At 53.7% G+C, this 18173-nt stretch overlaps 1 protein-coding gene across 3 annotated transcripts in view; it reads right to left on the minus strand.

Annotated features, from left to right (window-relative positions):
* Positions 1 to 5720: 5720 nt before the first annotated feature.
* The window catches only part of TSPAN15 (tetraspanin 15), a 52775-nt gene continuing 40322 nt past the window's right edge, over positions 5721 to 18173 (minus strand). For all 3 annotated transcript variants that reach the window (XM_036026863.1, XM_036026862.1, XM_028512813.2), the window contains 5 exons: positions 17204 to 17299; positions 14585 to 14701; positions 8672 to 8719; positions 7128 to 7244; positions 5721 to 6555 (listed from right to left, as the gene is read on the minus strand). In XM_036026863.1, coding sequence (XP_035882756.1) covers positions 6400 to 6555; positions 7128 to 7244; positions 8672 to 8719; positions 14585 to 14701; positions 17204 to 17299 — 534 coding nt within the window. In that variant the 3' untranslated portion in view covers positions 5721 to 6399. The remainder of the gene's footprint in view (positions 6556 to 7127; positions 7245 to 8671; positions 8720 to 14584; positions 14702 to 17203; positions 17300 to 18173) is intronic.

The following is an 18173-nucleotide window of genomic DNA, read 5'->3' on the forward strand; positions in this document are numbered from 1 at the left end:
CCCATTCATTCTTTTCCCTTGTTCAACAGCTCTGATCTGTTACTATGTGTCAAGCGCTAAGCTAGATGCTGGGGATACAATCCAGATGAGACACCTCTATGCTCCACCCCAAACCTTCTTGGCCTCATACTTGATTCCACCCTGGGCCAGGGGATATAGTTCTTTGAGAAGGCTCAACAGGGCAGGGCCTTACTCCCAGCCTGCCCTGGGGCTCCTGCAAGACCAGGGTTTGAAAGGCCTGCTTGGTACTTGTACATGTGCAACCTGAAGTGAAGGGGGGTTCATGCAGGTGGGGCTGCTGCTGACTAATGGGAACTGATGGAAAATGTTTCCCTCTTTCACCCCCTGGGTGGAAACTTCATCCACAAGCCTCGTCATGGGGTCCCAGGGGCGTTGTTAGCAACCCCATGGTGATGGCCAATGCGACCATACATCCGTACAGGCGCTTTCTCTCCTTTCTTCTTTCCTTCCCCCTTGTTCCTCACGCCTTCTGCCGGAGATCATTTCCCAGATAAATCCTCTGTGAGAAGCGTCTGTCTCTTGGTCAGCTTTCGGGAGAACCCAAGCTGAGACAAGTGATAAACAAAATACACAAAATTCCCACCTTCATGGAGCATTCACTTCAATAGAAGAGACAGAAAATAAATCGCATGAATGAGGAAAGTAGTTTCACAGTGATGAGTGCTAAGAGAAAAGCAACTCTGGGAAGGGGGACAGGGAATTCATGAAGGAGGAAGACCGCAGGTTTATCGAGGGCAGCCAAGGACGATCCCACCAAGGACGGGACATTTGACCAGAAGAGAGGAAGGGCCAGCCACGCTGAGAGCTGAGAGCAGAGCACCTCAGGCAGCGGAAACAATGAGTGCAAAGACCTGGGGCATTCAAGGAACAGTCGAATCTGACCCCAAGTCTCTGGCCTCAGCAGGTGGATGGCTGGCGTGGTTGTTCTCTGAGACGTGGAAGACAGCTGCAGGGGCAGGCTGGGGTGATATCGGGAGTCAGTGCTGGAAACTTTAGGTGTGGGTGTCGGCTGCTATTAGATGTCCAAGTGGAGGTATTGAGTAGTCATAGCACATATGAGTCCAAGGGGGAAAGTTCACTTGGGGGGGGGGGGGCGGTTTAAAGCCATGGGGCTGGAGGAGCTCACCAAGGGAGTGTGTGCAGGCAAAAAAGGCAAATGAGACCCTCAGATGCTAAGAGACTGGGGAAGAGGAACCAGCAACGGAGACTGAGAAGGGGTGGCCACAGAAGTTGGAGAAAAACCAGGCAAGGTTGCTGTCTTCAAAGACAAACAAGAAAGCATTTCAAGGAGAGGGTGATCGGCTGGCCAAGGGCTATGGATAAGCCAAGGAGACAAGGAGAGAACGTTGGATTAGGCACGAGGAGGTCACTGGTGATCTTGACAACAGCAATTTGGGTGGCAGGGTGGGGACCAGGGTCCTGTGAGGGAGGTGTGAGAGCGAGGGAGAGGAGAGAAATCAGAGATAGTATCACACTCTTCCCGCAGGTCGTCGTGAAGGGAGGGAAGGAGAGAACTAAGGCGGTGGGTAGCAAGCCCACTGCAGGGGTAGCAAGATCCAGAAAGGTCGGCTGGCTTGTTGGTTGGTTGGCTGGTTGGTCTGGTTTCAGACAGCAGGAGGAACGGCATGTTTATGTGCTCAGGAGCGTGACCCAGCTGGTTCCTCAAGAAGATCAGTACAATTGGTAAACCCTGGCCAAACTAACTGGGGAAAATGAAGATGATCTAATTATCTGTATCAGGAATAAAAAGATGCAATCACTACAGGTTCAACAGATGCTAAAAGGATAATCAGGTTGAATGTTTATTTCTTCCTTTTGTTCCAAACCGTTGACTTGAGTCCCCGTTTCCTTCCCTTCACTGTTGGTTCCATGTGTATTTTTCTTTGTTTCACTTTGTATAGCCTTCACTTCTCTGTATTCGTGAGTCTGTTTCTATTTTGTTTGTTAGTTTATTTTGTTCATTAGGTTCCACATATAAGTGAAGTCATATGGTACAGAGAATCCAAAAATAAACCCACACATATATGGACAATTGATTTTCAACAAATCAGTAGCATTTAACAACTGGCACTGGAGCAACTGGGTATTCACACACAGAATAAGTGAATTTCAATTCATACCTTGCACCACATGCAAAAATTAACTCAAAATGGACCATTGTAATGTACAGTTAAGTTAATAGCTTTACTTAAGGGTAAGTCTTCTGAAAGAAAACACAGGAGAAAACCTCTGTGACCCTGGCTCAAGCAAAGATTTCGTAGATGTGACTCCGAAGGCACAACGCACAGGAGGAGACACTGGGCTTCAGAAAGCTGGGACTTCTGCTTTGTCAAAATGTTGTCAAGAGAATGAAAAGACAAGACACAGACTGGGAGAGAATATTGACAAACTGTATATTTGATAAAGGACATGTATACAGATTTTATGAAGAATTCTCAAAATTCAATAATAAGAAAATGATACCATTGTAAAAAAGATTTGGACAGATGCTTCACTAAAGAAATTATATAGATGGCGAGTCCACGCATGGAAAGATGCTTAACAGGACTGACTGCAGTCGAACCTCAGCTCTCCAAAGGCTGCCGTCTCCAACAATTTGGTTCTTGGCCGTGCTGGTCACGGGGAAGAAGTGTCTCCCCTGTCAAACATAACTCCAGTTCCCAACCAGACAACACTGTCACGTTGACACCTGTGTGACCAGTTACCTGTCTCTTGGGTGACAGACAAAGGAGAGAAGGTGTGAGCATGAGGGTGGTTTGGTTTTCAAACAAATTGGTTCTTCAACAGCCTTCCAGAATGAATGACGTTCGAGAACCAAGGTTCCACTATATTAAGGAAATGCAAAGTAAAACCACAATGAAATCTCACCACACAAAATGAAAAAGGCTAACCATACCAAATGCTGGCAAGAATGTAGGGGAGAGAAAGTCATGCAACCAACTTTGGAATATGCTCTGCAGTTTCTTAAAAAGAGATTCACTTACCATATGATCCAGTTTTCCACTCTGAGATATTTACCCAAGAGAAATGAAAGTACAGTTGGCCCTTGAGTAACACGGGTTTGAACTGTGTGGGTCCATTTATACACAGATTTTTTTCAATAAGTACAGCTGACCCTTTGTATCCATGGGTTTTACGTCTGCAGATTCAACCAACTGCGGATTGAAAACAGTATTTTTATATTCCCAACCGCTGATTCTCAACCACAGGACAAAAATACTGCTTTGTATCCTCAGCTGGACCAACTATAATTATGTTTGGGGGGAGGAGCATCAAAGTTATTCCCAGCTGTTTGGCTGCCCGGGGGGTTGTCACCCCTAGTCCATGTGTTGTCCAAGGGTCAACAGTATATTTCTATAGAAAGACGTGTACATGAATGCTCACAGCAGCTTTATCTGTGATAACAATAACAAATAAAAACAATACGAATGTCCATCAGTCAGTGAATGAGTAAATAAACTACATTACATCCACACGATGGAATACCACTCAGAAATAAAAAGGAACAGACTGGTAGACACTACAAAATAAATAAATCTCAAAATCCTTCTGTCAGGTAAAAGAACCCAGACAAATGAAGAGTACATACTGTATGAGTCCGCTTATAAGAAATTTTAGAACCTACAAGGTAATTTAAAGAGACAGAAAGCAGATTCGTGGTGTTTTGAGAACAAGCAGGGGGTTGGGAGGGAGGGCTGTAAATAAGGATTACTAAAAGACAAGAGGAAATTGTTCAGGGTGATGGACATGCTCATTATCTTGACTGTGGTGATGGCTTCATTAACGACATTTAATATCTGTCACTTTAAATATATGCAGTTTATGTAAAGTATACCTCAATAAACTTAAAAAATAAGTTTGGAGAGTATTGTGTTCGGAATTTTTATACAAAGCCAGTCTTCCTTAATGCATTTGCTCTGTTTCTCTTGAAATTATATAACAAACGTCCAAAATCCAAGCCCACAAACCTCCTCTAGTTCCACAAGTATGGTGGGCTGCTCTGACACTGTGGGAGGAGGCCTAGTTTCGTCCATCCCTGTGAGACAGCGGGTCAAGATGTTGTCGCTGGCTTTAAGCACAAAGGAGTGCGATAGGAGAGTCGTCCCACTCACAGGACCGGAAAAAACAAAACAAAACAAAACAAAAAAATCGTCCTCTCCACGTGCTCGCTAGCTTTCTGGAGAAGTGAGTGGCCGAGGTTTGAACAAAAAGGAAACGACCCGCGGGAGCTCAGCCGTCCGAGGGCGCCACCCTGTGGCCCCTGGCGCACACAGCAGCAGTGTGAGGTGAGCGAGTCTGTGCGGGGGCAGGGGAGAGAGGGAGGCCGAGGTAGCCGAGGTTTCCAGGTTGGGGGTGAAGTGACTTTGGATGCGGAGCCTCCGAGCAGCCCGGAACCCTCTCCGTGCCCCCGCGTCTCCCGAGGCCCCCTGCGGCCCCAAAGGCAGCTGCCTGCCCATCTGCGCACAGAGCCGGAGCCCGGGGGCCCTGACGTGGAGACTGGCCAGGCCTCGTGTCCAGAGGTCAAAGTGGGGGCCAAGCGGAGCTCCGGCAGTGGCTGTGGCCGACCCTGGTTTTGCACGCCTCCTACCGTGTGTCCACGGGAGGCCACGGAGCCAGCAGAGCAGGGGGCGGACTGCCGTGAGACTCAGTGGTCCGGGTCCCGGCTTTGCCGGTCCCCAGCCATGTGCCTTGGATGAGTCACTGAACTGCTCTGCGCCTCGGTTTCTCCATCCATAAAATGAAGATGATGAGGATTACCACAAACAGTTGTGAGAAGTAAAGGAATGAACAGCTGTAAGAGTTTTAGACAAGTACGAGTCTAGTCACGAAGTAAGCTGGCGGCCGAGTCTGCTCTCGTTGCCTTCTCCCCGTTTGGAAGTCCCTCCGCGGCCCTTCGCTACATCAGACAGCTCCGGACTTCACGCGGGGGAGACCGAGCGTCCGGCCGCTGGACTCCGGGGTGTGATGGACAGTTCCCTTAACACCCTTAGATTAAGTTAATCGGGTTTGGGACCCCTGCTGTTACATGTCTATTGCCCTGGCTGCTAAGAACCTCTTAGAAAATCTAGAATTGAAGTCTTGGGGCAGGAAGGTGGGGCCGGACTGATGCGTGTAGGTTCTGCTATCTCCAGCAGGGGGCGATCGGCACCGAGCTTTGCTTGGCGTTCTGTACCTTCCACCCCGTCCCAATCCCTGGGAACAACTGTTTACTGAAGGCGGGAAGGTCACTGTGGTTCTAAAGCTACCGGTGCATCTGTGGGTACCGCTCCTTCCCGGACCCTGACTTTCCTAGTTCCCATCTTCCCCACTGTCCGGAGGAGGAGCCTCCTGCCATAGGTGACCTGGCCTTTGTTTCCCAGTCTGTAAAGTCACCTCTGCCTCCTCCCCTGAAGTTTCCCACAAGTAAATTCCTAGCAGAAAGGACAAGCTCCAGGCCCAGCCCACAAGCACAGCCGGGAAGAGCCATTTCCTTAAGTGGCAACGGCAAAGAATGGGAGAGGCCATTCCAGATCAGGAGTAGGCAGCGCCCACCAGCTGCAGATTCTCCCAGGCCTCATTGTCCCAAAGTGTCCCAGATCATCCCAAATCTCGGCCCCAGGGTGGCCCCTTTAATTCTGCACCAACAAGGAGCTGCCAAGTCCACATTCAGGCCTTCCTCATCCCCTCCCCACCCAAACGGCACAAATGAAAGACAAAAAAAAAAAAAAATCAAGTCTTTATTGTTTGATTAATAAACTGGCTTGGAGGGGCAAGAGCAGAGTGCATGGGAAAACCCAGCCTTGATTAGTCAGGCACTTCTGTTAACTGTGTACAAAACGAATGTTACAAAATCATGTAAAAAATGGATCAGCAAAGCAGCAGCCCTTGGGGAGGGCTCAAGGCACTTGGAGGCTGAGAAGTGGGCCCACCCCGGGTCCTGTGGCTTGGCTGAGGGACTGGGGACCTGAGGTCTGCACCCTCCCCTCCTTCACCACAGGGCACCCCATTCTCCTCTCACCCCACTTACAAATCACTAAAAAACCGCCCCCAGAGGGGCATAAACATCAGAGGCTAAGAAGACACTGGCAAAAATGAAGCAGCCCTGAGCTGAGCGCTGAGCTCCCTGTTTCCCAGCGGCCCAGGCCTGGGGAAGGGCTACCCTTGCTCCCCATGCCCAGCAGTGTGAGGGGACACAGAACCCGGAGCTGGGGAGGGGCCCCAGGCTCTGTCCCCCAGGGAGGCAGTGGCCATGGGAGGCCTGAGCCAGCCATGAGAGCAAGCACAGCCTGGGCTTTGGTCAGTGCCAACTGTGAGGAGAAGGACCACTATCCCGTCCAGCCCCCACGATGCAGTGCTATCCTGGCACGGTCCTGCAGAAGCCGCTGCCCGGGACAGGCCCTAAACGGGGTAGCACATGCAGCATCCCGTGCCTGTCGCCTCCATGCTGGGCTTGGCACCTGATTCCAGGAGCCCATCAGTGAAGGTGGCAGAGTGTTCCGCAATGCTGTCTTCCACCCGGGTGATGTACAGGACCGTCAGCAGCACCCCCAGGAACTGAGAAGAAGGGGCAGAGTGGATGAGAGCCTGCTGGGGACCTGGGCAGCCCTCTTTGGCAGTCCCCAGCTCCCAGATACCCTGGCAACCAGTCATGAGAACTCAAGGCACCAGTGACCTGGGAAACCCCCAGAGCACAGACTTCTCCCTGGCACCCCCACCAGTCAAGTGGCCCTACCCTGGGCCCTCCGCTGCCCTCCCAGGTCATTCCAGAGACCTCCCCTGCTCCTCCTCAGCAGAGGTTTCTCCTTTTGGGATTCCTGTCTCCACCCACGCTACAACACTCGCCCTCTGGAGGACCTTGGGCAGGTCACTTAACCTCTCCAAGCCTCAGGAGCCTTCTCTGTAAGATGGGTATGATAATAGTACCTACCTTGCAGAACCAAAGGAGACAGTGCCTGTGAAGCACTCGGAAGAGCTTTATAAGCAATGCTACTGCCATTCTCCTTCTCCTTTCAGCCCTCCCAGGATGAGCCCCTTTGTACCTCCTCTGCACTCTGTAACCACCAGCCACCCTTCATCTGAACCCACAGCCTGCCCACCACCCCTGAGTACAGTGGGGACCAGCCCACCTGGGGGAGCAGGATACCCAGCAGCAGGCCCGCCATGATGGCGTAGTTGTCCATGAACCAGATGAGCACGGCGTTGGTGCAGCCCCGCACGTAGATGACGTTCTGCACGCTGAGGCGCTGCACAGGAAGGACCTGCTGAGCGCCGCGCCTGGCAGAGCCCAGTCCCGACTCTGCCGCTCATGCAAGGTCTGGGCAGGTCCCTCGACCTCCCTGAACCTGGTTCTCGCATGCGGTATGAGAAGGTGGTTCCTGACCACTGGGTCTCAACAGGCAGCAGTGTTCCCTGTAACTCTGGAAACATTGTGGTGACGCTTCTGATTGTCAGAGAATGGGGTTGGGGACTGAGGGACTTCAGAGCTAAGGGCAGTCCTAGTTCACTGACAACCTCTCTGCCTGCCTGCCTGCCTGCCTGCCTCCCAGACGTTCCCTGGGCATTCACGTGGGTGAAAACCCATTTGTGACGGTCTGAACCAAAAGCCTAATTCCAGGCACATATAAAAACCAGTGTTTTCAATGTAGTTTTATGACACACTGAATTTTCACAAATACTACTATGTATAAATTAAGGAATGATTATACTTTATTTTGTTCAAAACTTTATAGAGAGTTATTCACCATTAAAAAAAACAAACACATCAACTGCAAAAATAAGGCTCATGATGTGCAAGCTGCTGACATGACACCCCCGCCCTCCAGGGGGCACTGTCCCACATGCAAGCGCCTGGCTGCCCGGGGTCTTCCTCTGCACCTGTCTGGCTCCTGAGCCCTCACGTGGTGAAGTATGGTCATAAATTGTTGTATTTTACTTCTTCCATTTCTCAACTGGATTGTTCTTACTTGTTTTGAAATTAGGTGTGTAGATAGGCTATATTATCTCTGAATTCCATTTCGAGGTAATCACGAGGACATAAACAAGAGTTCATTACAAAAATTGGCCATTGGGTCTGAAGGCGTGAGAGCCACTGCAGGCCTACGGCTCTCCACCTGAAACGTGCATCAGAATCACCTTTTAGGCCTCAAGGAGGAGCATCTCTCACAGGTTCCCAGGGGGTGCGGCTGCTGCTGGGTCTGGGACCTCTCTCAAGAACCACTACCCAGAGGCATCTCAAGTCACTACTTTCAGCTCCCTTCTCAGCACTGAGCCAGCTTCTCCCCTAGTCCAGGCGTGTAGCACAGGAAGCTGACCCAGGAGGCATCCCTCATAGAGTTCTCTGTTCCCCGGGACTCCTGGGTCCCAGGCGCAGACAGCCAGTATGAGTCATCTGCAAACTGGTGGCTCTGAGGGCAGAGGCAGGCTGGCACCGAGCATGCTGGGCACACGAGCGTGCCTCACAGATGAGCCCACAGCAGGCTCATCTACACCCCTAGCCTCCCAGCCTAGGGGGTTCTCGGCTCTCTACACCCCTCTGTCTGCGTAGGAGTCCCTGGCTACTGTTCAAAGCCAGAAACGTTGGAAAATCTCAATAGCCCACCCCTAGAAACCCTCCAACCACTCTGGATAGGAAGGAAGAGCAACCTTTCTGGAGGAGATTCAAAGACATTACCTCCTTGTCAATAGTTCTGTAGCCACACATGGTGTTGACAACACTCGTCTGAAACAGAAAGGTGTGTTAGCTGACACTTGCATGGTGCTTACCGTCAAAGACACTAGTAATAATATTCTCCCCGTTTCATGGACAAAGGAGCTGAGGCACAGAGTTGCACTGTCCAGTGTGGCTGGAGCTGAGATTCCCACCTGGGCAGTCTGCCTCAACTCTGCATCCTAACATCCCACCTCCAAGAAATGCACTGGGGGGAAAGGGGGGAGGGCTAGTTCTGTGGCACTCGGGTGGGAACTACCCCTTGACCAGCGGCCAGCGGCAGACTAGGAGCACAGAGGAAAGTGTGCCCCCCAGGCTCCCCCTCCCCGCCCTGCCAGAGGCACAGCTCTGCTGGCTTGGTGATGCATTGTCTCAGAGGCCAGGCTGGGCTCTGCCCTGCCCTGCTGGCTCTCCTGAAGAAAAACCTCAGACTTCAGCTGGGACCTGACCAGTGGTGCTTTATCCGAGGGCAAGGCCGGGACCTCTGACCACACTTCCCTGCCCCAGCCGATGGCCACCCCACCAGTGAGAGGAAGTGTCACCCCAGTTCCTTTCTGGGAAGACAGTTGTTCGCCAAAACTTCCAGATGCTGATGAATCTAGGTTGGTCCTAGACCCCATTCCATCATCCAGTGCGTGTAAGTCACAGGACTGGCAGGGGCACTTCCCATCATGCCTGTGGCCCTGTGCGGTCTCCTCCTCCTATCATGTGAGAGAGACAGCTAGATGCCCCAGTCCCCCCACCCCCCCGCCACATCTAAGTGAAAGCTGCTGTGGGGGCAGGGTGCCAGCAGTGACACAGGAGTGCAGAGGAGAGGCTGTGTGGTCCCGGTGTCGTGCTGCCTGGTCCAGGTCCCACACTGTCACTTATGAGCTCTGTGACCAGCCTTCGGCGTGCTGCTGAGGGGCTGGCCCATGGAGGCACTCAGTAAGTATCTGTTGAAGGAATGAATGAAAGAATGGGCTCCTTGGTCTCTTCCATAAGCAGTGGGATCAGTGAACCCACCTCACGGGGCTGTTTGAACACCAGATGAGAGACACACAGAAATGCCTGTCCCAGGGCCACACACAGAAGAGCACAGGAATGCTGGCTGGAGTGACTCTGTTACGATCCCAGCTTCTGCAAAGGCAAGGAAGGACATCTACTCTCCTTCCAAAAGAGCGGGTTGGATCTCAGACATCACCCAGATCAGTCTAAATGTCAGGACGTGGTGTGTGAGCAAAACAACTTCCCTCAGTCTCCACTGCCTCCGCGTGCCCTCAGACCCAGCATCCACTTAGCATTTCCAGCCCCTCCAGGCCATGAACATAACCCCATGGAGAGGGTCAGGCCAGGAACGGGTCCATGAGGGCATGATGGGAGCTTTCTACCTTGTTTGTTCACTCAGGCATTCACTGAACAAACAGTGACTGGATACCTGTTACGTGCCAATCACTGCTCTAGGTATTTGGAATGTAGAACAAAACAAAGACCTTGCCTTCACAGTTCTAGGCTAAAAAGAGGAACTGATGATGAACATAATAGACAAGCAAACCATACAGTATGTAAGCCGGTGACAAGAGTAACTTCCCTCCTCACTGAGGGTCCATCCCTGGCAGAGGGGCCACAGCCCCTGCCCTCAGAGAGGGGACACACAGCTGGCAGAGGCCTCCCTTACACTTAGAGACCAGGCCCTCCCCGGCCCTGGGGGGACTTGCCTCCCCCTCCAGGAGAGCTCCCCTCAGAGGAGGGGACACGATGCATCTGTGGTCTTTCCAAACATAAAGCCTGCCTGGCCGTCACCACAGAATCGCCGTCCTGAAGTGGCTCTGCCAAAAGCCCAGGGTCCCGAGACAAGCTGTGCAGCGGCTGCTTCCACCCGCCACAGCGCCACACGGCAGGACCTCAGGACGGGGACTCCTGAGCAGCCAAAGATCAATGCAGCGAGGTTCACACGTGCGTCCTCTCACCCTAACCCAGGACTAGCAAGCTGGCTCATCAGGGGTCTGGGCAGCTAAAAAGGGGGAGAAGGAGCATCAGGGACAGGCCCCCAAAGGGTAGCCAACAAAAAGGGCGTGAGCATCAATAAAAGCTGGACACACAGGCACAGCAGTCTGAGGCCACTTAATGTCAGACAAAGCTGCCCTTTACACCCACGGGTCTTGAGGGGCATTCCCAGTGTAACAACTTTACAGGAACTTTAGAAGCCAACACACAGCTCTGTTGCTCCAAATCCTCTACAGAGGACCAGGACAGCTGATGGTGCAGCTCCTGTCCGAAGGTTAGCAGGCTCCAGCAGGAACCAATGCTTCCGTTCTAGTCTGGAGGCAGGCAGGAAGAATCTTCTTACTCAGGGGAGGGTCAAGCCCTACCCAAATCCCCTGTAGGAAGCCCAGGATGAGACATTTCTTTTAAAGCTGAGACCTAGGGGGAAAGCGACTTTCCCTGGAGAACTGGTACGTTTGCTTGTGTGAAACATCGGTGACGTAACAGACCACATCTGCCTTTTTCCCTTTGGCTGCCAGGAAGCTCTAAGCCACCAAACACAAGGCTCCTTTCCAGTGATTCCATAAGCCCTTAGGCCTATGGATCAGTAGTTTACATTTTCTCCATCATATGTTGCCCCCTATTTTGGAATATATTTTCCATGATTCTGATTTTTTTTTAGTTTAGTGTTTTATTCTCTATATTTCCTTGGCTGAATAAGATAGTATAAAATAAGTAGATTCACACACAAATAGAATCTATTCTATCAAGGAAGGAAGCACCCTCTTTCACACTTAGAGAAAACCACCCTGGTGTGGGAGACACAGGGAGAACCAGTTTTGTCACATGGGACCAGAGATAACATAGCCCGGTGCCCGTCACCTCCCTACGGGGTCGGGGGGGGGGGGGGTCCCATTGAGAGGCCAGCTTCAGATTCCCTTTCTCTGCAGGTGGCATGCGTGTTTACACTCCCAGCCTTCACCCCTCCCCCAGGCTCCAGACTCATCTCTAACGACCTCTTTGCTGCCCCTGCCAGCCTGTCGCACCAGCTCTCCAACCCCACATGTCCACGTGGAGCTCCTGATGCCCCTGACCTCTGTCCACGCAGCCCTCCTCCTCGAGCAATGGTGGCCCCCACCATTCTCATCGTTCAGGCCAAACTCTGGGTGTTCTCCTCAATCTCCTCTTTCACCTACCTCCCACCCCCGATCTGTCAGCAAATCCTGGTGGCTTACATGCTAACCACAGCCAGAATCCAACCATGTCGTGCCATCCCTGAGATGGCCACCTGGCCCTGAGCCTTTGCCTTCTCCCACCTGGCATGGTGGGTGCTGTGAGGAGCCGCCTGGGCCCCTGTAGCTGCTGTGGCGGCAGCCCTTAGCTGTCAGCCCCCTGCAGCGATTGTCATGTGTGGTTAATTCGATGTGTCAACCTGACCAAGCTTTGAGGTACCCAGATACTTAGCCAAACATTCTGGGTGTTTCTGCAAGGGTGTTTTTCAATGAGACGAACAGTTAAATCAGTAGACTGAGGAAAGCAGATGGCCCTCCCTAATATGAGCGGGCCTCATCCAATCAAAGGCCCAAAGAGAGCAAAAAGGCTGCCCTTCTTCCATGTAATGGAGAGTTCTTCCCAGCAGACTGTCTTCAGATCCGAACTGAAACACCAGCTCTCCCGGGTCTCCAGCCGGCCAGCCCTCGGGAGGCACCGAACCATCAGCTCCCCTGGACCTCAGGCCTTCAGCCTCAGACTCGGACCGAAGCAACAGCTTGCTGGGTCTCCGGCTTGCTGGTATACCCTTCAGTCCTTGGGACTTGCCTGCCTCCATAGGTCTGTGAGCCGATCCCTCACAATAATCTCTTTATACAAACACACGCACATGTAGAGACCCATGCATCCTATCGGTTCTGTTCCTCTGCTGAACAGAAACCAGTGAGTCCCCTCGCAGGTGGGACAGTGTACTCATCCAATGCCTGGTCAAGGTGGGGTGCACAGGCTTGGCCCCTTTGTCCCAGTATGGGGCAGCTCTGAGGGATTGTCCACGAAGATGCCACTGAGGTTCCTACCGAGGCTGCATCATCGCTCAACTTCTCCCTCATCCCAGCTCTGCTTCTGTCGAGTCCCTTACAGATATTGGTCCTGGGAGCACCTCCTACTAAGCCTCCTGCTCACTAACCTGAATCCCAGACTCTGCTTCCCAGCCTGCCTGGTTTGCGACACGTGGGCTGCTGCGCCAGCCCTTAACCAGACGCCCCGCATCCACCTCAGCCCGCTCAGCAGCCACGGTGATCCTGGAAAAGCCCAAATCATATCTGCCGCACAGCCACGGAAGCCCTTTATGCCCTGTCACTCACGGGAACGTCTAAGTTCTGATCGTAGCCTTCAGGGCACCCATAATGTCTCTGGCTTCATCTGCTACCACCCTCGCTCTGCTGCAGCCACACTGCCTCTATGCTGTTTCTCAAACACACTAGGCAATTCCCCCTTGGTGCCTTCACAGTTGCTGGCCCCTCTGCCAGGAAGGCCCCTCCCCCAGATACACATGTCTTACTCCCTCACTTCCTTCAGAGTGTTTTGGAGAACCCACCATCTCAATGTAAAATTGCAATCCTCCATGTCCCTGCTTTATTTTTATCCTTACCATTTATCATCTCCTAACATCCTCCTTTGCCTATTTATTTTGTCAGTTTTCCCCATGAGGATATCAGCTCCATGCGGGCAGAGAGGTCTGCGTGTGCTTGCTGCACCCCTGGAACCTGGAACCACATCTGGCAAATAGTAGGTCCTCAATAAATACTTGTTGAATGAATGAGTGAGTGAGTGAATGAATGAATACAAGTTGGGCATCCACATCTCAGCATGGACATTCGGGTGCCACTGCCCTGGGTGAGGAAGTCCAGGATCGCCTCCCCCAGGCCTCTCTGAAAACCCCGGGCTCCTCCCCAGCACCCCCACTGCCCAGAGGGCCGCCCTAAAATGGCAGCTAAAATTTCCGAACAAGCCTCCCCTCCTGGGCTGGCCTCTCTCAGGGCTCTTGCATTTGTCACCGGCTCCCTGACTCGTGGGCGAGGGCCCCACCCCCACCAGCAGCTGCTCAGTTTACAGAATCCAGCAGTGGGCACAGAAGGCTGGAGACGTCAGGAGAGAAATTTTCCATGACTGTCTGGAGTGTGATGAGTAAGTGCAAAGCTCTCTGCCTGTTCCAGCCCAGAAACCAGGCAGTTTGTGGGCACATCAGTCAAACACAGAGGACTGACGAAGCCTCTCTCACTCAGTGACTGCACAGGGCAGCCTCCCAAGGAGCTAAGCGGGTGCGAGAGTTGACAGGACCCTCCTGGCATTTACATCATTGGATCCCCTTCCAAGTTCCTTGTTACTGATGATCACCAGGCCCTCAAGCCCTGGAGACGCCCGACGCACAGGCCCGCTCTGGCCCTCCGGCCAAGGCTGCAGAGCCGGCCACCCCTGCTAGGCCGCCCTGGCCCAGAACCCTCTCCCGCTCCTGGTCTGGCTTGTCCAGTAGTCAGAGCACAGCTCTGGTGGTGGCTGCCTGCCTCTCATCCCAGCCCTCCTGACCTTGGGCAAGGCACCCAGCCTCTGAGTCCCTCAGTTTCCTCATCTGTACAATGGGTAAATAACAGTACCTGCCTCACAGGGCAGCTGAAAGGACTAAATGAGTCAGGACCACCGAGGAACCTGGAGAGGCCTGCACACGGTGAGCGCTCAGAAGAGGTGAACTACTGCTTCTAATAAAGGGAAGTTCCACCCCCAGGTGCACCCCTTTCAGTAGCCCTTAAGGCCCAGGAAGCCTGGACAGTGACCACCACCTGCTGCCCACCCCTCCCCACCCCCCATCCTGAAAGACAAGAAAGGTATTTGACCAGCTGGGGTGGCCCCAGGAATAGGGAATACCGTGTTTCTGATGCAGCAGGTGTAGGGCACCCCGCAGGCCAGGGGTCCGGGGGCGTTGCAGTCATGATACTGGTTTTTGCTCCAATCTTGGTAGTCTTCCCCACCACAGCACTTAAACTGAGAGAGGAAGCAAGCAGAGAAAGCTGCTGTCACCACCGAGGCTGCGGGCAGACAGCAGGAGGGGGTCCCGGCAAGAGACAATCCAATTTATGATGTGGCCCACCCTGGCACTGGGAGCTACAGGGTGAACCTGAGGCTGGAGGTTGTCAGGTCAAGGCACTCCATAGGCAGCATAGCTGCCCAGGAGGTAGCGAGCTCCCCGTCACTGGAAAGGCATGCAAGCGAAGGCTGAGAAGCCTCTTCATGGATCATCAGGGTGATGACTAAACACTGGATAGCAAAGTCCTTTCTTGACAAATGGATGCCATCGTCATGTCCCAGTGCAGGTCTCAGGCCAGAAAAATTGGCCTTTAAGGCCCCAAACACTAGGACCCTATGGCAGCCATGACAACCCTGTGGCCCCTGCACCACACTGACCTGCTCCTCACTGGCCCGGCGCTGCCTGCCCTGCCCTTAGCAAAGGGGCACACAGTCCTCCCATCCTGCCCTGGGCTCAGGACTGAGCAACAATGAGACTGGTCATCTCCCCCTTGGTTAGCTCCTCCTTGCATCTGCTCTCACTGTGGTGCCAGTACTGGGGAGAGTCGGTATTCTACTGGGGTGCAGGGCGGCCAGGCCCTGTTCTGGGCACTGGAGAGACAGGGTGAGCAGAGCACTGCGGCCCCTGCCCACGTGGGATACAGCCAGTGGGGGGAGGCTGAGCGTAAGCAGGACATGAAAAGGCCAGTGAGGTAGTGCTGTGTGCAGGAATGTGAAAACACAGGGGAAAGGGAGGGCCACTTTAGGTTAGGAGGTTAGGAATGGCCTGTGAGGAAATGATGACATTGACTCTGACACATGAACAATAGGAAAAAGGCCACACGTGCAAAGATCCTGCACAGAAATGAGTTGTATTTCAGCAGCAGGCACAGAGGTGAACATGTGCGGAGTGCAGCAGGGGGGGTGGGAGGGGTGAGGCTGAGGGGGCCACATGGGCCAGACGCACAAAGCCTGTGAGCAGGACAGCAGGGAGCTGGGGTTGTGTTCTGAGTGATGGGAAGTCGCTGGAGGGTTTAACTAGGGAAGTGACGCAGTTGGAGGTCCTGGTGGAAACATAAACCAGATACCTTTTACTGTCCCCCCAGGGTCCGTATGAATATTAGGTTTTAGGAACTGAAAGTGCCTCTCTGTGGCACAGCGCAAAGGGCATTTGCTTTGCAACCAGCCAGACCAGTGTTCAAATCCTCACACCACCACTCCCAGCTGTGTGACTCCAGGCAAGTTGATCGGCCTCTCTGAGCCTCACATCCTCCTCTGTGAAGCAGGATGAGGAATCCCAGCTGTGCACAGCTGAGCTGAGGATTACAAAGAGAGGCAGTGCACGATGCGCCCCGCACAGGGCCTGGCCCCAAGCAGTGCCCAAAGAGGGCAAGTCACCCTCTCCAGCCCACTCCAGAAGAAACAAAATCCCCAAGCCAGCTGAGGGCTGCTTCCAGTAAAAACATCTTGCTCCACCCAACAGCCAGAGCTGGCAGGCACATCCCTGGCAGAGAAGGGCCACCCGGAGGCTGCACCTGTTGTGACTGCAGTCAAGCCCTGAGCCAAGGGAGTGGCCACCACGGGTGGCCCTGGGTGCAGTGAGATGTTGGTCCCCACTGATGGCTATCACGGGGGATCAGGCTATCATGGGCGATGAAGCCCCCAAGGTCATGTCCCGGGAGGTGCTGCCAGCCCTCAGGCTCTACTCGTCCTCACCTAGGACAACATGAGGAGGATGATCACCACAGCTGACATGTACTGACTGACGTCTTACCACACGCCTGGCGCTGTTCTGAGCACTGATTAAGTCAAGGGACTGTCACAGTGACACCAAGAGGAAGGGACCATCAGTATGCCCCTGGCACAGATGAGGAACCTGAGGATGGGGACTGAATGAGACCGGGAAGCCAAGCAGGACAGCGGCTGGCCTGCAGCTGCTGTTACCACCAGGACAGACTTGGGTGGTCCTCAGGGGAAAGAAGTCTTGCTCCGTCCCCAATGCAAGGGAACAGACTCAGGGAAGAGCTCTGGTGGCACTGGGCTGTCCCTTGACTTGGCAGGGAGTGAGCTCCCCCACTGAAGGGACTTGGCAGAAGGGACTTTTGAACTGGGTGGCTTAGAGGTCACTCCCATCTCAAGGAAGGAGGGTCACTGTCCATTGGAGAGGGAGACCCTGGGACCCTGTGGGTGGTTTGTGGCTGCACCTAACCTTGCTCTTTTTGCTTTAGGGAGAGGGTGCGTGTAACTGGAAAGGGACAGGTAGAGCAAGGACACTCTGGACCAGGCACGTGGGATGGCTGGTTGAGAAAGTCAAGCCCCATCCTCGGTGGCTGTCCACGGCCCACCCTGGCCTCCCGACGTGGCCTTACTCTGGGAATGTGTGAGACACGTAACCCCTCACTCTCAGCCTCTGGAGCAGAGTCCCCGGCGGGGGGCAGAGGGCAGGGGAGGCACGTCTCCAACCCACAGAGCCCGGCTCACCTCCTTCTGAACAAAATCCATGATGTTCTTGAAGTCCAGGTCATCGTAGTAGTTCTTGATCCCTCTTCGAATGTTGTTGTTCAGAAAGTCAATGGTCTGTTTGGACAGAGAAATCAGGAAAGAAGAGAACCACACATGCCCCCGAGTCCAAGCCAAGGTTTCCGAGAAGTTCCGATTGGAGCAGAGTGCCCGAGTGGCCAGGTAACCCCTGCCCACATGGAGCACCCCCTCCATTCCCACCCTGAATACACCCTGCCCACACGTCCCTAATGCCCATCTGATGCCCGAGCCCGTCTGCGATGTCTCAGCAGGAGTGATTCACCCGTTTTCCTTTACAGATTAAGCAACCCAGGCCCCGAGAGGGTGGGGCCCTGCCTGGCGGTGCACAGGTCCAAGCAGCCGTGCAGGGGCACTCGGCTGCCCTGGCTCCTGGCCTGGCGTTCTTTCAACTGCCCAAAGACAGGCCTGGCTGAACCTGCTCTTTGCCCTCTAGGCCTCCCCTTGGTTCTTCTCTACCATCCAACCTCTCATGCTGCAGATAAGGAAACTGAGGCCAGAGACGGGGCCTGATTCTCCCAACCTCACAGAGTAGGTGGGCTAGGGGCGCATCCAGGACTGGCAATCAGGTCTCCTGACTTCCCCAATGGGCCTCTTCTCTTCGCCGCCACACTCCGGCCCCGGCCCCGGCCCCAGGGCAAGGGCCACCTCCTAGCTCTGACGACAGTCCCCACCGGGTAGAGTGCTGGCACGCTGCCCTCTCCCTGTCGCGCCAGGCCTTCTGGACCAGCAGTCGTCGGGCCTTTGTGCTGAGACCCTGGAGCACAAAGGGCTTCACAAAAGGCCCCAGAGCGGGAAGGGGCGGGACGGGAATTCGGGCAGCCCAGCTCCCTGCTCACAGTGACAATCGGGCTTTCAGAGCAGGGAGGCCCTCGTGTCAGCAGAGGCTGTGCTGGCACAAAGCGGGCATTCT

This window comes from Phyllostomus discolor, chromosome 5 (assembly GCF_004126475.2).
Source record: "Phyllostomus discolor isolate MPI-MPIP mPhyDis1 chromosome 5, mPhyDis1.pri.v3, whole genome shotgun sequence".
Lineage (NCBI taxonomy): Eukaryota > Metazoa > Chordata > Mammalia > Chiroptera > Phyllostomidae > Phyllostomus > Phyllostomus discolor.